At 41.5% G+C, this 18,545-nt stretch overlaps 1 protein-coding gene across 1 annotated transcript in view; it reads right to left on the reverse strand.

Annotated features, from left to right (window-relative positions):
* The window catches only part of vwa8 (von Willebrand factor A domain containing 8), a 73,574-nt gene that overhangs the window by 37,723 nt on the left and 17,306 nt on the right, over positions 1-18,545 (reverse strand). The window contains exons 15-26 of the mRNA XM_065961912.1: positions 16,073-16,268; positions 15,853-15,930; positions 15,660-15,775; positions 15,476-15,576; positions 14,594-14,700; positions 10,075-10,146; positions 9,058-9,134; positions 6,065-6,140; positions 5,405-5,540; positions 4,743-4,862; positions 3,260-3,465; positions 42-193 (exon numbers count right to left, since the gene is read on the reverse strand). Coding sequence (XP_065817984.1) covers positions 42-193; positions 3,260-3,465; positions 4,743-4,862; positions 5,405-5,540; positions 6,065-6,140; positions 9,058-9,134; positions 10,075-10,146; positions 14,594-14,700; positions 15,476-15,576; positions 15,660-15,775; positions 15,853-15,930; positions 16,073-16,268 — 1,437 coding nt within the window. The remainder of the gene's footprint in view (positions 1-41; positions 194-3,259; positions 3,466-4,742; positions 4,863-5,404; positions 5,541-6,064; positions 6,141-9,057; positions 9,135-10,074; positions 10,147-14,593; positions 14,701-15,475; positions 15,577-15,659; positions 15,776-15,852; positions 15,931-16,072; positions 16,269-18,545) is intronic.

Here is an 18,545-nt window from a genome sequence, read left to right on the forward strand (position 1 = left end):
GTGTGAGTACGTTTCATCGCCGTGTGCTCCAGAGTTCTTACTCCTTAGCCAGGTTGACAGACGTGGGCTTGGCTCCGATGGGAATCCCGTGTTTGTGCAGCGCTTCAATCAGAACCTCCCGCGTGTCTTTGTTGTAGGAGTCGAAGTCGAAGACGTTCCGCACCACGTTGGCCAGACCCTCGTCGGGAAATTTCTGCAAGAAGGCGGAGTGGAGAAAGAGAAAAAGAGGAGGGGGGGGGGGGGGGGGGGGGAGGTGATGCAGGGCGGTAGAGTTGAGAAGAAGAATAGAGAAGAGGCAGAGAAGATAGAAGGAAGAGAGTCAGAGAAGAAAAGACCGTTATTATGATTTACGATCTCACACTGAGGTCAAAGCACGGACGCTCTCTGCATTGAGACTAACTATCTAGAAGGGAATTCATCTCCAGACTCGTTTCACAGCTCTGACACACAAGTTCAAAGGAAAGTCTCCCGCCTTAGTTATTGTGTTTATGACATAAGCGGAGAGATTAAAGTTATATATTGCTTCAATAAATTGTCTACGCTGAACAGTAACCATGGCGATATGTTAGCGAGTGGACATTAAAGAGAGAGAAAGAGAGACGGGGGGGGGGGGAGATAGAGTCTGCTGGAGCAGACACACAGGCATCACGTCAAGTTAATAAAATGTCACATCATTCAGAGGACTGTAGTTTAAATCCCCACGGCAGGGTCAAGGTTATTAAGAGCCCCTTCAGAGCATGTTTTTCATGGCATTCAATTAAAGGCTGTGTACTGCACAGAAACTTTAAACAGTAAGATTTAGTTTGGTTCTGAAACCATCCCCTGAGGTACAGTTGAGGTAGCTTGATTATTTAAATGAAAAGAGGAGTTTGAGTGGTTTAAATCTTGTTCTAATTTTACTTTGATCCAGTAGATCGCTTCACCTTGCAGATTACAGACTCAGATTATTAATGTAAATTTCTGACAAACAAACTACCATCTAACTACTGGAAGAAGCTACCTGTTGAGCTGAGGTGCATCACTACTGTCTCCACTACAATCCCCCAAGCATAAGAAGAGCTACTCTTTGTGTGTGTGTGTGTCTAAAAATTGCTCATAAAGTAAGGAGATTACTTCTTTGTTGTAACAATGCTTCTTGGCAATGAATATTTTACTGTTGGAAAGCCTGTTTATTTTCCTTTTTAAATGGTGCCACATTCTTAAGGAACATGCATTTGTGGGATGAGCAGCAGAGCTGAGTATGTGGGTTGAGTACATGAAAAACTTGCCAAATCTTCTCTGCCAATGCCAAACAGCGAAGTGGGCGTCCCAAGAAGAAGACACCCCAAGAAGACCTGTTTCCTAACCCTGTCAGCACACAGGAACTGTAGGCAGTCTTCTACAGATTTGCAGGACGATATGGCCGATGGCTCTCTTACACATCGTCGTATAAGATCTACTGCCAAGAAGCGTTGTTGATGATTATCTACCAAACACAATTGTCCTTACTTTTTGTGTGATGTTTATCGATGAACTTGTGTGGTTATTGATGTTTGCTTGTTCCACTTGATCTGAAGATTTAGCCCCAAGAGGAAAACAATTTTGATATGGAATAGAAAATAAACCACCAGGACTTTTCTGTGGCCGCCATTTTCTGTGGCCGCCATTATTAATATGAACTGATTTTGAATGGATTTGTCTCCCTCCATCACTTCATACAAACATCAGCATAAGACCTACAGTCCATATTTGCGTAATCTTCTTAGTGGAAGTTAAAAAAAAGCCCTATGCTGATAATGAAATCCTGGTTTCCTAGGACCATAATTGGGCTTGAGGTCCTACACAACAGACCTTTAAGTATTCTTTACTATCAATAACCAACCACCTATTCCCAAATGGTTACATTTGATTGATCTGCTTCCCTAGCAACCACAGAGGCACATTTATGACCTAATGTGAAATGGTAATTAGGCCCCACCAATGCAGCCATCGACTAGATTATGTTGTATCTGTCAACGTGCAGAAGTGGGACGGCAGGAAAAGGTGGTCAGTGGGGAAATCAGACACATGAGGTCATCTCTGCACTGCAGTAATGATCTTCAGGAGCAGGAATCTTAGCCCCCCCCCCCTCTCCTCTAAGGCTTCTTCTTCAGATCTCTCATTGGAATGTTTTCATCCACTAAGGGGTTAATGCTGTTTGCACTTCTAAAGACCACCACAACACCAACAAAATAAACACATGAGGAGACTTCTGCATGCCGACGTTCACTTAAACAAGCTGAAAACACTCCTTTGTTTACCGACTAAAACACTGAAGACTAGAGGCGAAGATGATGATGGAAGCTATGAAGAGGAGGTGAAAATGTTCATGTACACTTTGAATCCAGAAACTTATTTTTATTCTTTTATCTGTGCACCTTGTTATGTGCTCCTCAAGACACACAGCACTCCCCCACTGTCCTCTGGGGGATCACTTTGTCCCTCAGGTTGAAGGTGAAACATCACAGAGGTGTAAATATCACAGTTTGTGTGTATGGGGCTAAAGAGAGGGCTTTTATGAAGCTGAGGGGACCGGTGCAATAATTGGAAGTTATCACAGACAAGAAGGACAAGGGCAAGAAAAACTGAACTTTAGGCATCAAACTTTGATGGTTGAAGCAACAGAAACACCATCAGACTTCAGTCTCACTCTGAGAGAGGTGAGAAAGGTGTGTGACTCGTCTCTCAAACTCTTCTTTTTCATTTTGTTTTTGTACTTCTGTCACTTCTGGTGTGTACAGCGGATTCTAGAAATGTCTTGCAGGAGTGACCACCTGAAAATAAAACCTCTCATTCCCCCGTTATATCTAACTTTTCTCCATTTATTTAATGTTGCCATTATGTTGTTGCTCTTTTTCCAGCCTAGCGTAGCGAGTCTTGGACTGGTCTAAACAGCTGCAGATTAAATATCCATTCTTATGTTGCTGTGTTTGATGGGCTGTGTGTCACTGAGGGTGAGGGTGTGTGTGTGTGTGTGTGTGTGTGTGTGTGTGTGTGTGTGTGTGTGTGTGTGTGTGTGTGTGTGTGTGTGTGTGTGTTTCCTTGTTTGGAGCAGGGTCCCCCTTTCTGTCCCAGCTGTGCTCCTGCATTATTTAAGTATCCAGCAGTGCAGGATTAAGGTCACATAATGTGTATGAATTATTCAAAAAAGATTCCAAATCTGAGAAAATCTCAAATCTAAAAAGCAGTGTGGAGTGTGAAGTGCATGTACTCTGTGTTATGTTCGAGATCGCCCTCTTACCTGCAGGTGTTTGACGATGTTGACCACCTCTCGGGTGGAGTACGGGTAGGTGATGGTGCCCTGGTCGGCCATAGACCTCAACTCTCCAAATGCAGCCACCAGCTTCTGCAGAGTGGCATCAGGGACGTCGGGCCCGTACTGTTTCAGCATCGCCAGCTCCGCCTGCGGCTTCGGATTGTCGACAGCATGGCAGCTAAAGATGTCCCCTGTTCAGAGGATAAAGACTCGTCATCCTTTCCTGAAGTCATTGTTCATTTTTATGAAGCTTCTGTGAGGAGGTTTGAACTGATTTCAAAGCAGGGTGAAACAAGACTGTCAAAATTCTCAATACTTCATGTTTTTAAAACGATACAATCTCTCATATTTTAATGATTGCCAATTTCAAAAAAGACCAAAGCTTTAAAAAAAAAAAACAACAACATCTTGAACAACAATGACTCCATCAACAACTGCAGGCAAACGGTCTTAATTGCACAAATACATTGGAAACAGTTCGGTGCCAACCTATTTGTGCAATAAAGACAGTCGGTACTGGGGCGCCTGTAGCCTTATGGACAGAGGCCGTAGTCCTCCAAGGGGGCGGCCTGGGTTTGAATCCCTCCTGTGGCTCCTCATATGTCATTCCCCTCTCTCTCTCTCCCTGATTTACGACTATCCACTGTCCTTTCACTCTAATAATAAAAGCAGAGAAAGCCCCCAAAATAGCCTGTCCCGACGCGTTGCCTGTGTCTTTGCGCTATTTAGAAGGTGTGCAGGAGTTTGTCTGCAGTTTTTGATAATTGAAATCAAGAATTTACCCAATATGGTGCATAGGTTATCTTTCAATTGTAATTAGTATCAAACCTTAAAATACTTGTGTGGCAATCCTAGACTTGAAATAATACTGGTGCCTCTTTACAGCCTTCAAAAGCATCAAGTGATTCTTTCTTTAAGTTTTAATGCCTGTTATTGATCCCAGGGGGTCGGTGACAGAGGAGACCATTCACAGCACACTAAAGAAACAGACTTTCTTCCAAAGTACCCTTTCACATTGAGTGATACATTTGATCATAAAAAGACAGAAAGACAAGATTTTATTTCACCTACATATGTCCAGGGACAGATTAGCAGAAGGCATGAGACACACTGCTCTGTCCATAGGGGGCGCCAAAACCAAAACCTTGGTTCCTCACAGGAGCTTTAACAAATGTATCTGCCCAGTTCTTCATATGGTCACGCTAGAGTTTTCCCTACAAAAAAAACCACAAGGATAAAATGACAACTGTTCGGTTCTAGCACTCGGCTGTACAGTTGAACTGATGTGCGGCACCTTTGGGTGAAGAGTGTAACCGCTGCTGCAGTTTTGACGGACCTGAAGAACTTTGAGAAACAGTCTGGCCTCAAATTTCAGGATTTAGTGAGCGCGCTTATCAGTCTAACTGGAGAATACAGTCCTGCTAGGGTTGCTATGCTCCTCTGCTGCAGGGTGTGGGTGAGTATTTACCTAGAGCTCCAAAAAAGTCATTGCCCAGGAACGGAAAACCAGGTCTATTAGCCAGAACCAGCATCCTGAAGTCCGGATGCATGACTATGGTGTTCAGTCTCCCGTTGGCTTCACGTGCATCTGTGGAGGAGAAACAGTCACAGTTAGCACGAGGCATGAAAAGGAAACAAAAGAGACACCCACATTCCCTGTTTCTGCCTCTGACGCTGCTCTATTTTTAACGCTGAATGTTTTGATTTGATTAGTTGAAGTGGCTCTCTCGCACACCTCGGCTGCTCGTGATAGCATCATGAGAAGTCTCAGGTTTGTGTTTATGAAGTCTCAGGGTTTTGTTTACATTCCTCTGCAAGGAAAATGCCTCACAGGGAAGGAGAAGCTGTCAGCAACTGGTGAGAAAATCTGCAGGTTTACAGTCCAGCATCGTCTAATACACTGTATCTACTGGTCCCCGTCCAGAAACACTTTTATCCTAATCCTTCTTTAGTGGCCGGTAACTGTTTGTATTCTGAGACATCCGACCCTCATCTCCTTCATGTAAACGTCTCGCTCTCTTTATCTGGGACATGTCTGCTGTGTGTGTGTGTGTGTGTGTGTGTGTGCGTGTGTGGTTGTGTTTGTGTGTGTGTGTGTGTGCGTGTGTGTAGGAGTGTCTCTGTGAGTACCTGAGATGATTCTGCGTCCGTCGGCCAGAATCATCTCTCCGCTCTCCACCAGGGTTTTGAGGATGCAGGTGACGTTAGTTGGTGCTTTGTCTGCCTCGTCGATGACCAATATGTGACCCATCTTCACTGCCTTCACCTGCACGCACACGCACAACAAGACACACAAAAAAAAGTTATGAATATGGTATTAAGAATGCTTCATAGATTACTCTTAGATTACTTAGATTACATAGATTACATAGACATAGATTCAGAAAACCAGTAATAACCTGCTTCTCAGGGCTGAATACCACAAATAATTTACCTGTTAATTTTTTCGAAATAAGCTCATGACTTGTAGTTTATGTTAAAGCACTCATGAGGGGAAGACAATAAGGATGAAGCTCTGGGAGGGACCGTGCAACTTTCCATTTTTTTGAATCGTTGCTTCTGTGAATAGGGATGCACCTTGATAATCAAAGTAGCGCACATGTTAGCTGTTAACTTTGCATTTGCCTCCCCCTTCTTGAGCTTCAACCTCTACAAATAAAGTTACACTCGGCTAAAAAAAAAAAAAAAAACAGAATGCAAAATGTGTGTGTGTGTGTGTGTGTGTGTGTGTGTGTGTGTGTGTGTGTGTGTGTGTGTGTGTGTGTGTGTGTGTGTGCGCGACTAACTGACCAGGGGAGAGTCTTCGTACATGATGATGCCATCTCTGACTGACGGCTGCAGAGTCAAAGTCTGAACAGTTGTATCTCTGAAGGAGCAGAAAACAGGCGAGGCGAGGTGTTACACTGCAGGTATTCATTAAGTTTTCTGCTTCTTGTTTCATTTCCATGGAGTCAAAAAATTTATAAAAATGAGAAATGATTAATGCCATGTGCAAAATCTGCAGACAAACTTCAAGGTATCACTTTAAAGTAAAAAGAAAAACCTTGTTAAGATCTTAATTTTTATTTTTTTGATAAAAAATAACTTCTCTTTCGGTTTTAAAATAGTTGATTGGTTCTCGAAAGCTTGAAACAAGATCTTCACACCCAGACTAAGTTATCAGATATGAAAAAAAGAATCAAAATTAGAGATTTTGGTGATGCTAGTAGCCTAGTTGTAAGTGTGCGCCCTATGAAAGTCCTCAAAAGCGGGCGGCCCGGGTTCATATCTGACCTGTGGCTCCTTCCCCGCATGTCATTCCCTACTCTCCCTCTCTCTCTCTCTGATTTATGTCCCTATCCACTGTCCTGTTTCTCCAATAAAGGCAGAAGAAATCTTTTAAAAAAAAAAGAAGATAGAGTTCCTTAGAGTCGGTGGAAAAACAGAGATTGATTAATTGATTATTGTATTTCTGGTTTCCATGGATGCAGGGCCGGCTCCTTAACTCATTACGACTCAGTCAGCAAAGATGCAGGTCTGTGAAAAAGGTTGTCAATAACACTAAAATGAAATTTAACAGGCCAACAAATAAACAAAGACCATGTTTAATCATCTCCCGAAAACTTCCAATTCCCAGATTATGTCCAGAATTATCCGTCGTTCTCTTTCTCTGAACGTCTCTCTCTCTCTTTCTCTCGTTCTCCTCGATGTCTGAGTGTGACCCAGGAGCTGTCCCACTTTCCTGCCTGGCCGACTGCATCTCCCTCTTTTCTGAGCCACATCTCTGTAGGCCTTTCAGTCACAGGCTCCCAAAAGCCACACGCACAGTTCTTCTTCTGCCCGGCTCTAATATTAGCTGCTGCTGCTGCTGCTGCTACGATCGCTAACCAGGACACAAGCAAGCTCCGCTCCACTTTGACTTTCATTAGACTTTGAAAAACTACTCTAAAACACACAGAGTCATATATTTTGTAGTTTTTTTTACAGGTGGATGTGCCGCTGATGTTGCCACTAGTAAAGAGTTTTCTCTTCAATGCATCGCTTTAGTGCTTAATACTTCGGCAGGTGACGACCTTTATTGGCATTCTGTTTGTTCTCCCGTCACAGTCGTCGACACGTGAACCCCTTCCTTCCTTCTTATTAGTGCCAGGATCAATACGAGACCCATCTGCACCTCTGATTGATCTACACCACATTGGACAGCAGGACTGATTTCACAGCACACAACACTTTGGATTTATAGATGAGCGACTCTGACCTACATTTTCCTGAGGTGTAATCGGGTGAGTATTTATGGAACTAACGAGGACTGCTTCACACGGTTCCTCTTTTATTTGGGCACGAGGAGCTCTTGTTCCTGTGTAGGATGGCCTGATTTACTGAGAGCCAAAATAGTCTCTGACACCTTTAGATTGAGAACGCTAACGCTGCCAGGGAAGTGAGAGAAGACTGTGCCTCCTCCTACTGACAAACTTAAAAAAAAAACACGTGATTATTTCTCCTGAAAAGCATCATGATTCGGCCTAAACATGATAAAAGGGGGGCTGCTTTAAATAGTGATATCTAGGGCTGAAAATTACTCAGATGTTTTTCTCTGCAGAATCAGTCGGTTAGCGTGAAGCTTTGACGTCATTCTTTCTCTTTAGTTTGGTTTCAAATCAAACTCCAACATTGAGTTATGATGATAGTATCTTGTTTTAGCTGTTGTCAGGATATTTAACATTGCAAGCCAACTGTTGTCATGTTCAAGTCACTTTATTATTGTTTATTTGTACTAAATATTAGGCTACATGATGGATTTTAGTCCATCAGCAGCAGCTCAGCCAGCTGTTCCTGAAACCCCACTGAACAGTGTAAGGGAGCACTCACACCAGGCGATCCGTACCGTGACCGAGCACGTTTGACTAGTGTGAGTGCTCTGTTCAATGCTCAAGCACGGTACACTTCCTTGACCCTGGCACGCTTGGAAGAGGTGTGCTTCGGCACGGTAACGTTGATGCACAAGCACATATACACAATGTGAAAATGAATTATAATCGATCCAAGCTCTTTAATTTGGAGAAATCTTGGGAGTTTTCTGGCTGTATCTGACTAAAAGGACTCAAAATAAGCCATAAAGTCAGTAAAATAAAATGTAACGAGGGCCCGACCCACATGGGATTTTTAGGGCCGATATCGATATTAGGGAGAAAAAAACCTTACGATACAGATATGTCGGCCAATATCTTTCTGAGATTTATCTTCGATCACAAAAACCCTGTGAAGTTCAGACTTTAGGGTAACTGTTCTGAGAGGATGACGTGGCAGCTGAAAAGAAGACAAGTGAAGATATTGACAGATAGATGTCAGTCGACTCAGGGGCGCAACATGTCACATTTAGAGGCCACAAAGGGCTTAACCTCATTCTGAACTTTGAGGATCGTAAAAACCAAATGTCCCTCATGGGATAATTGAAGCTGAACTTCTGAACTTTTCTGCCCCCGGTAACAGCTCTTATAAACCCTCTCCTTGAAAACATGAGCAGCTGAAATGAAGTCTTGTTGAAAAGAACCTTTTGTTACTTTCTATGAAGGAGATATTCTGAGAAAGTTTGAGACCCAGAGTGGAGAAAAGCCGACTATATTGAAGCTGTCTGGAGAGTCTCAAAACAGCGCAACAAGATGATAAATGTGCGGAGGAAAAGTTGCTGTGAAGTTGAAAACGTACGAGCTGCAGTGATCGGGGTCCTCGCTGATTTTAAGCATTTGAGCGTTTGCTGTTAAATAAACTGGATAATCATACAGATCGTGTGGGGTTCTCGTCACCTGTGCAGCTGGAGGTATTCTCTGGGTCTGTTCAGAAGGTGCAGGAACCGGTCCACAATCTTATTCTTACCCACGCCCTGCAGAGGGACACAAAAATCACAACAGTCAGACACCAGCAGGATTCAATAAAAATCCTCCCTGAAGAGTCATTCCAGTATATTTGAACCAAGACTACCAAAAGGGTTTGGAACTAGTCCAGACAGGAAGTGATTTTTTTGGGCCTTTTGACTTCATTAGAGAGGACAGGAAGTGTTGAGAAGAGAGAGAGTGGGGTCATGCAGCAAAGGGCAGAGGTCGGATTCAAACCCACGGCCACTGTGACGAGGACTATAGCCTCTGTACATGGGGTGTGACATAACTGCTGGGCTATCAGCGCTCCAGGCAAAGCACAGTTTAGAGTGATACCTGTCTTCATACTACAAGTGCTGCTGGAGCCGTTTGACCTCGTCAAGCCTTTCATTCTTCATGCATAGTCGGTGAAGTTGTGCAAGAAAATCCAACTCTGCTTCTTCAACATTTCATACCTCTGCATCTATAGATTTATTTATTTTAAAGCTTCAGTATTTTTTAACACCATTGATTGTACCACTTTCAAAACACTTGGTATCAAAAAGTATCGAAGCATCTAACATAGTGACAACCAGAGACATGCAACACGTCCTTCCACCCCTTCACTCCTCACTCGAACCCTGCCCATTAGGACTTGAACAGGGGGCACAGAGGGATTGCTACATGCAAAGTTATGCCCATATCAGATGTGAGATAGTCGGGTTCGAGGGTGACATTAGAGGGCGTCATTAAAGCCGAAGTTATAATTCTACCTGCACAGCTCAAAGAGGACTGACATGTGAGGCAGACTGCTGCAGAATCGAGATAAACCTCTTTCTGTAAGAGGAGGCTCTGTTTATTATTACATGACACCAAACGAGGATTATAATTAGACCTCTGTGGAGGAAGGCTCTTTTCTGGAGGTGAATTTTAAGTAAAGCAGGAAGCTCATGCATTGATGCCACTTACCTGGTTTCCCACCAAGAGGAGGTGCTCTCCTAAGAGAAAGTCTTTCAGCATGTCCTCCATCACCATCATGTGCTGCAGAGATGAACAAAGAGAGACATTCAAATGACAAATAGCTCAGGTGTTACGATTACGTTCATGAACCTACATGAGTGGACTGAACCCAGGTGGGCTTTGTGGTGAGTTGTATTTCACATATTATAGAAAACATAGCTGAAGCTTGAGGATACAACTTCTTTAAATAACATCGACTTGTGCGGAAAAAAAAAAAAACAGTGGAGGACTTTGGTTTGTCCTCCCTTCTGCTCTCAATGATTTTTAAAAACAGAAAACAGGTCATTTGATAAGTAGGGCATCCTCCTTCCTCTCATACGATCTCGCCCTCTTCCACTCTACATTTCAGTCTCCGATACAAGCCGAGCAGAACGAGGATGCAGAGAGAGGGAGTGGGAGCGAGATTCATGTGGGTCAAATTACGTCATTTAAAATTTACCCGAGGATGTCAGAGTGTCATTCTCCTTCTGTGGTTCCTCCTCTAAGCACGATGGTTTTAGTCACCGTCTGGTTAAGAGGCCAAAAGGATGAGGAGGCTCAGACAGAAACAGAGATAGGTATGTTCATGTTTCACCTGGTAAAATGTTTCATCTACTGTACACCTGAGGGTCAAGAGTCCAAACCAGAGAAGAAATACCCGGATGTTCACTATTTTTAAGTATGATTCTTTTTTTTTTGTATGCGTCTAGGCTGGCCATACAAAACTGTCCCACAATGCATTGCAGCTCTCAGACTATCCAATAGTGGAGCTTGCAGTCCAGCCAACAAATAAAAGCAACCGTACTGTACTACGTTTCATATTCAATGTTGTCAAATTATATTAAAATGTAAAATGTAGCTGTTTTAGTAATGAACAGATTTTTATTGTTGTTGAATTCTATTTACAGACAAACGGTCATGCTAGCTTGATGCTAGCTTATCCAACGTAGCACGGACTGGAAGTACGTCACATGAACCGTAGTTTAGCATGTTGCTAACCTCGCACTAGGTTAGCGTGCAGTATGCAGTATATCCTGTTTATATTGTTTGAGTGTTTAGCAGGCAGTAAGTTCGCAAATAGAAATATCCTTCAGAGAGAAACTTTTAACTCTGATTGCATGAGTATGTTTCAGAGCCCCCACATACGTATCTGATACCTGAGCTTTAAAAAGCATGATGTCATATATCTATTAATAGATTTAGGATATGTGCTGATATTGACGACTTGTGACCTTTGCTCTATTTCTTTAACGATTTCAGCTTCAAATTGGCCGCTGATGTTCAATAAAATCTTCTGACTGCAAACACACTTTGATTTCTCATCAATAACAGCAGTGAGTGATCAGGCTCAGTGTACAGGCGGAGCAATGGTCAGGAGAGTGCATCGCTGTCGCTCTAGTGTTTCTGAAACGTCCCAGTAGGAACAACAACTAACTAAGACTGAAAAATGTCAGCAAGTACCAGAACTAAAAGGAAAATCCCTGGTAATGAAAAAAGATCACACACGGAGAGTATAAATTAGATTATTGACCACAAAGAAGATGAGGGGGGGTTGAAACTGAGCGGAAAATAACGGGATCATAGATGTCGTCTTTATCCATTTTTGGCCTCAATTGCAGCAACCGTGCTCTGAATATTGTTTGTCGAGGGAAAACATGAAGAGGGTGTTTTCAAAAATGAGAGAAAACAAAATAAAAACAATGGATTATTCTTATTATTGTTTCTAATCTGGATCAACTCTGGGTCACATCCTGGAAATGTCTTTTTAACATTAAACAAGGATTTAAACGGCAGGCATTTGTTTTACATTATACCACTGAACGTCAAAAGGCAGTTTCAGTTCAGATAAAATATGTTATTCTGGAAGTAACTCTCTTTTTTTTTTACCTGCTGTTGACCATGCCAAATACTTTTGTGTCATGCCTTAGGGGGCGGGAGTATTGAAGGGGATTTTGTTTAGTTTCATAATTTAGTATGCATTTTGAGAGTTTCTTATTTTTCCTCTTCTTTCAGGAGATTAAGTCTCCTCGGCTTCATGGTCCCATTATTGTTGTTGCACCTTTTAGGATGCGCAGGGTTGGGGGGAGGGGGGGCAAGGGTGTGTGGGTCCTGTTTTATGCACAGCACCCCCGGTTGGTGGTTGCTGACACGTTCAACTCAATGTTATATGTATTTACTTTAATATTCTGTGTCCTTTATACCCCATTTTTTTATTTTCCTATTCCTAGTTATCTGCCGGCACGTATTGTGTTTGCCTGGATACCTGCTTCAGAGGTCTTGCGGCAATTATTCTGCTCCTATATTACAACTTAACATAAAACAGTAACATAAAAACTGTTAGCCTTAACATTGAAGGGATAAATCATGTGGTCAAGAGACAAAAACTACTTTCTTACCTAAAAGAAGGAAAACTGCCAGATTGGCTTTCTCCAGGAGACCCATCTTTCAGATCTCGAACACATTAAACTACGTAGAACCTGGGTGGGTCAGGTCTTTTACTCCTCCTATAACAGCAGTAGCCCTGGGGTGGCAATTCTTATGCACCGCAGTCTTGCATTTAAGGTGGACAAGGAGATTAAAGATAAGGAAGGGCGTTATGTTCTAATATCAGGCTATATTTCTGGGGAACACATTGTAATTGGTTGTGTTTATGCACCCACAGTATATGAACCATCATTCCTATCTAGTTTACTCGCAGATATTTCATCATTATCCTGCTCTCTTGTAGTGCTTGGAGGAGATTTTAACTGTGTGCTTGATCCCAGCCTTGATCAGTCCCCTTCTAAAGATAGGAGATCTCAGAAAAGTACCAACTTGTTAGAGTTGTGCGAGGACATAGAACTATTCGATGAATGGAGGATCTTGAACCCTAAAGAACGAGATTTGACATCCTCCCCTGACCCCATCAATAATTTTCTAGAATCAACTACTTCTTAGTTTGAAGGGGAATTTTGGAAAGAATTACTGAATGCTCAGTTGGAACTCAAGTCCTCTCAGATTACTGCCCCATTAGTGTCACCTTTTGTCCTCCAAATAACAATCCATCTTGTAGACATTGGCACCTAAATTCTCATCTCATGAGTAATGCCCAGTTTAGAGATTTTATTACTAAAGAACTAGATTTTTTTCTGGCAGTGAATAGAACACCAGATGTTAACCCTTCAACTTTATGGGAAACAGCTAAGTGCTACTTAAGGGGATCTATTATGTCATACACCTCTTCAGAGGTGTTTGGCAGACTAAAAACTCAATTACAACTTAAGGAAAAGGTCAAACATTTGGAAGAAGAATTTAAGTCCAATCCCACAAAACCATTTGGAAAACATTTCGATGCAGCTTGAGCAGCATTGGATCAGGTGCTCACTAAAAAAGCTGAAACTTTGCCAGACACAGACTGTATGAGTCCGGCAATTAATGAGGTCGCCTCCTTGCTCTGCTAGCAAGAGGTAATTATAATGATAGTTTGGGGTTGTCTTCATTCATACCTTGACTCAACTTTCTGCATCGATTCCTAGGCCTGCTCGCCTTTATCTATGTGGGGCCTGATTAACTGCAAAAGGCAAAATGTCACGAAAGAGGTCAAAGCTAACCTGATAGTTTACAATTCTGTGAGGGTCTGGAGGGATATAGTTAGTTTCTCTGGGAGGAAGGATTTGGTCTCTATGCTGACACCTATTTGTGGGAATGCTGACTTCCCCCCGGCTAATAGCAGCTCAATTTTTGAGTTTTGGAAGTCCAGAGGCATTAACATTATTGGAGATTTATTTAAAGATGGTATTCTCATGTGTTTTCAGCAACTTCAACTTCAGTATGGCCTTCCCAAGGAGCATTTTTTGGGTACTTGCAGATTCGTCACTTTATAAAGGGAGCTGAGTCTCCCCTCCCTCAATACTCGTAAATGAAGTGCCCTCTCTTAAATTTAAATTGCTGGATAAACTGTTACTTGAGGTGGATCAAGGACAAACCTCCCACTGTTACTATGTGGTACAAAGAGATTTTTTCTGTACTTCCACACGAGAGGATTAGTGCAGTGCTGAAGGGCAATGGACAGTTATTCTTGATCACATGGCAACCACTCATGGACTACCTCCCCGCGGAGAGTCTAGATTTATTGTCAAAAGGATTCTCTTACCTGAATTGGAAGCCCTCTGGACTGAATACGGGCACTGGACATTCCCATTCAGGCTGAGGCTGGATTTAAATTTAATGGACTCTGGCAGGTTAATAAAACCTTGAAGTGAGCATGATGAGGAAATGGGGTATTTTTTATGCCTTTTCTCATTTTAATTTTATTGTCTGTTTTGGTTTGTTTTTTGTAGCTGTTGATTTTAGTCCTTTTGGTTGTGTCGTTGTACATGTCTTCTAACTGTTATATTGTTTGAAAATTTCAATAAAATTGTTATTGAAAAGAAAAGAAAAGTGTGGTGCACTTACAGATGTGGTTTGTGTCTTGCTGAGTGTATTTAGCTGTAAATCTGTGTGTAATTACCTGAGGATTATCATAGAAGAGGACGTCCGGGATTTTCATTTTCTCCTTGGCGTTGTAGACGGGAGCAGAAACTTTACCAATAGTCAGCAAGCCGTCCTTTATGGAGCCTGGAGACACACGAGAGAGGACGTCAATGTTTCTGATGGATCCTCTTTAACAAACACAGTCTGACATTCAGTCCTCTTTAACACTCGACTCCTCCAGTTTAACGGCATCCACACATCATTAACCCTCAATTTAAATACTAAATGACGGGATGGTCTCTAATGGCCAAGGGTTGTTATGATACCAGACTTTAAAAAAGTCAAACAATAGCAAAACCTTTTTCAAAACCACAGCAACAAATACAGAAATCCTAGACACCCAGTTTTGGGATTGGGTTCTCGTTTTTCATTATCAGAAATTCCAGGTAAACTCCTGCGAAGTGCCTAAATTGCACAAAAACATTGGCAATGTTTTGGTGCCGAAATGTTACCAATGTTTTTCACATGACACAACAACTTTCAGTGTCACAGCATTTTTGAAAAGAATAGAATAAATTCAATATTCAAAAAAATAAAAATAAAAATAAAATAAATATATATATATATATATATATATATATATATATATATTATTATATTATTATTATTTATTTATTTATTTTGGGGGGGGGGGGGGGGCTTTTTGGGCCTTTATTGTAGAGACAGGATAGTGAATAGAGTCAGAAATCAGGGAAAGAAGTCCTTTAAGGATACCTTTTCGATAGAAAAGGACAGCTGCAATTAATAGTAACCCATGAACACCAAGATTCCTTCAAGTGTTTGTGTCGACGTGTCGACAGCAAAAAACCTGTGTGCTCTATAAAATGTTTTTAGAGACAGCGAGCTGGCTTCAACTTACAGCTGAAGTCACGAGTGTGTTCATTGAGATCTGGAGAGTCCTGGATGGAGCTGTTGGCGAGGTTTTTTTCAAGAGAGGCACGGGCCAGGCTGGGCAGGAACCTTAAATACACATGAGGGGGATATGTGAACAGGTGAGTCTTGAAGATATCAGGAGTGCACGTGTGAAAGAGGTTCATGCGTACCTGGAAAGGCAGGCCTTATTGACAGCGTGAGCGATGCTCTCCTCGGGGTACTGAGAGAGACGACGACAGATCCTCAGAAGCTGTCTGGTGGACAAAGACGAGGCCAGAGACTGTGCCTGCAGACGCACAAAGGCATGATTAAAAACTCAGATCATACACATAAACAGCTAACATCATACACATGTTCACTTACTGTGGGGTCATTCGTACTGCGGAGGCTGTGTGTGAGATGCAACAGCTGCTCTGCTGCTTCTGTTGGAACATTTAGAGTCTGAAAGTGAGAAAAAGAAAGAAAGAAGAGGATAATAGAAGTTTACTGTTGATTTAATGTTGATTTGAACAGGTAGGTAATGAGTTGTTGCTGCACCGACATATAAAGACGTTTTTATAATATTTCAGTGTGTCTGTCTCACCAGTCCCTGAATGAGGCCCATCTCCTCCGCTTTGGCGAGCGGGGTGACAGTGTGATACAGAAACATGGTGAGCAGCTCAGGACCCAACCACTGCTGACCTCTGCTGCCGCCGCCGCCGCCGCTCGTACCAGCACCCACAACGGGGGGCTCAGCCAGAGCCAGCACCCTGAACGATGGATGGATGGGGAACACTGACCTGGAGACACACACAAACACACACACAGCCCAGTTTATAGTTACACTTAAAGAGAAACACACACAGTTTATAAATCTGTCCAGCTGTAGTGAAGTGATTGAGTGCAGGTGCACTGCAGGTGTGTGTCTATATGCGAGTGAGTGTCTGAACTAATCCATGTCAGCTTCAGGAGCACGACTTCTGACAGCTGGCTGTGTGATCCTCTGATTGAAGAGGACAGCGAAGTTCCTTTCTTTCACCCCACGTTGACTCCCTTTCTGGAGCCGGACATATTTACTGTAATGTGGGCGGAAGCTGGCGCTAACCATCATCATCGCCACTGCATGAGAGTGCGGGAAGACATTTCATATATGCAGAAAATAGAAGCTATTATTGAGCTTAAACATGCACTGTAATACTATATATATATATATATATATATATATATATATATATATATATATATACTAATATAATATGAAGAGCAACCGAACAGACCAAGGTCCATTGTGATTAAGTTGCTTCGATTAAAGGACAAAGAGGAAATTCTGAAAAGCGGAAAAAAGCTGAAAGGCCCCAGGATCTTCGTAAATGAAGACTTTACAGACAATGTGAGAAGGAAACGAATGGAGCTGAGGCCTAAACTTCTGGAGGCACGAGAAAAGGGTCCGATTGCTTATCTACGTTATGATCAGCTCATTGTTCACCAACCAAGCTCTTAGGCTGCCCATATTTTATAATTTTTTTAGTAACTGTTTTTGTATTCTTTTTTAACCCTCTATGAATCAAAATAACAAAACATTTTCTATAATAGCTTTAACTGAAACATGGCTATACAAAAGTAAGTATCTGCATATTTTACATACAGTTAAGAAAATATACTTTTCAAAGAACTTTAAAGAATCAACAAATAATATCAAATCTACATGGAATATTATCAACCAACTGCTAAATAAAAAGAAGAAAATATCTTTAGGCACAAGTTCTCAGTTTCTAAATGGTGATAAACTCAATAATGATCCATATGAAATCTCTTGTGGCTTTAATAACTTTTTTGCAAATATAGGTGCTTCTCTCTCAAATGAAATTGACAACACGGTAGGCAGCCCTTTAGATTACTTAGAAAAAAGATATGGCTGTATCTCAAATTTTGAGCGCCCACAGCCAAAGGAAGTAAGTGACATCATTAAAAATAAATACCTCAGCTGGCCATGATGAAATTGATAGTTCTTTAATTAAGGAAATATCAGATTACATATTAGAACCTCTCACTCATACCCTAGGCCGATCTCTGGCCACTGGTGTTGTCCTGAAAGAGCTTAAAAGAGCAAAAATTATACCACTGTTTAAAACTGGTGATCAAAGAAATTTCCCAAATTATCGTCCTATATACATCTCAAACATTCTCGAGAAGTTAATTTACTCAAGAATAGTAACACATTTACAAGAAAATAACATCTTATATGAAAATCCAAATGGATTTAGAAAGGACAGGTCTACCTATATGGCACTTTTACAGCTCATAGACAAAATACAGGCAGCTACAAACAATAATAAATACGCACTTGGCATTTTTTAGACTTGTCTAAAGCATTTGACTCTGTCAATCACAATATTTTATTTTCTAAATTACAACATTATGGTCTTCAAGGTGACACACTGAAGTGGTTGACCAATTATATGAGTGAGAGAGAACAGTATGTGGTAATCAATGGATGTGCTTCAAGCACTCTTAATGTAACATGTGGAGTACCACAAGGATCTGTATTAGGACCTTTATTATTTCTCATTCATATGAATGACTTCCCTTTAGCTTGTAAACGTTCTTCTCCCATTCTGTTTGCTGATGATACCAACATGATCTTATCTCACAGTGACTTACACACCCTAATAAATAATACAAATGAAGAATTGGTGAGTGCTGCAAAATGGTTTAAACTTAATAAGCTTTCATTAAATAGTAAAAAGTCCAATTTCATCATATTCAGAGGTAAAGGAAGTAGTTATCAGAAGGATGCTAAAGTTTCAATAGATGTAAATGAAATTTCACAAACTCAATTTTTAGGAATCCTTGTGGATGAGAAGTTAAATTGGAAAAAACGTATTAAATTTACTCAGAAAACAATTGTGAAGTCATTGGGGATCATCAGCAAACTTCGTAGTTTTATTCATTTATCTTGTATGTTAACCTTATAAGTTCAGAAAAGTTTGGCAACTTTCTCCAACGCAACAGAAACATCATTCGATTTGCTTAGTTTATTTATTTGTCTCTTAAGAGGTGAGGTCCCTTGTATAAGC

This window comes from Labrus bergylta, chromosome 13 (assembly GCF_963930695.1).
Source record: "Labrus bergylta chromosome 13, fLabBer1.1, whole genome shotgun sequence".
Lineage (NCBI taxonomy): Eukaryota > Metazoa > Chordata > Actinopteri > Labriformes > Labridae > Labrus > Labrus bergylta.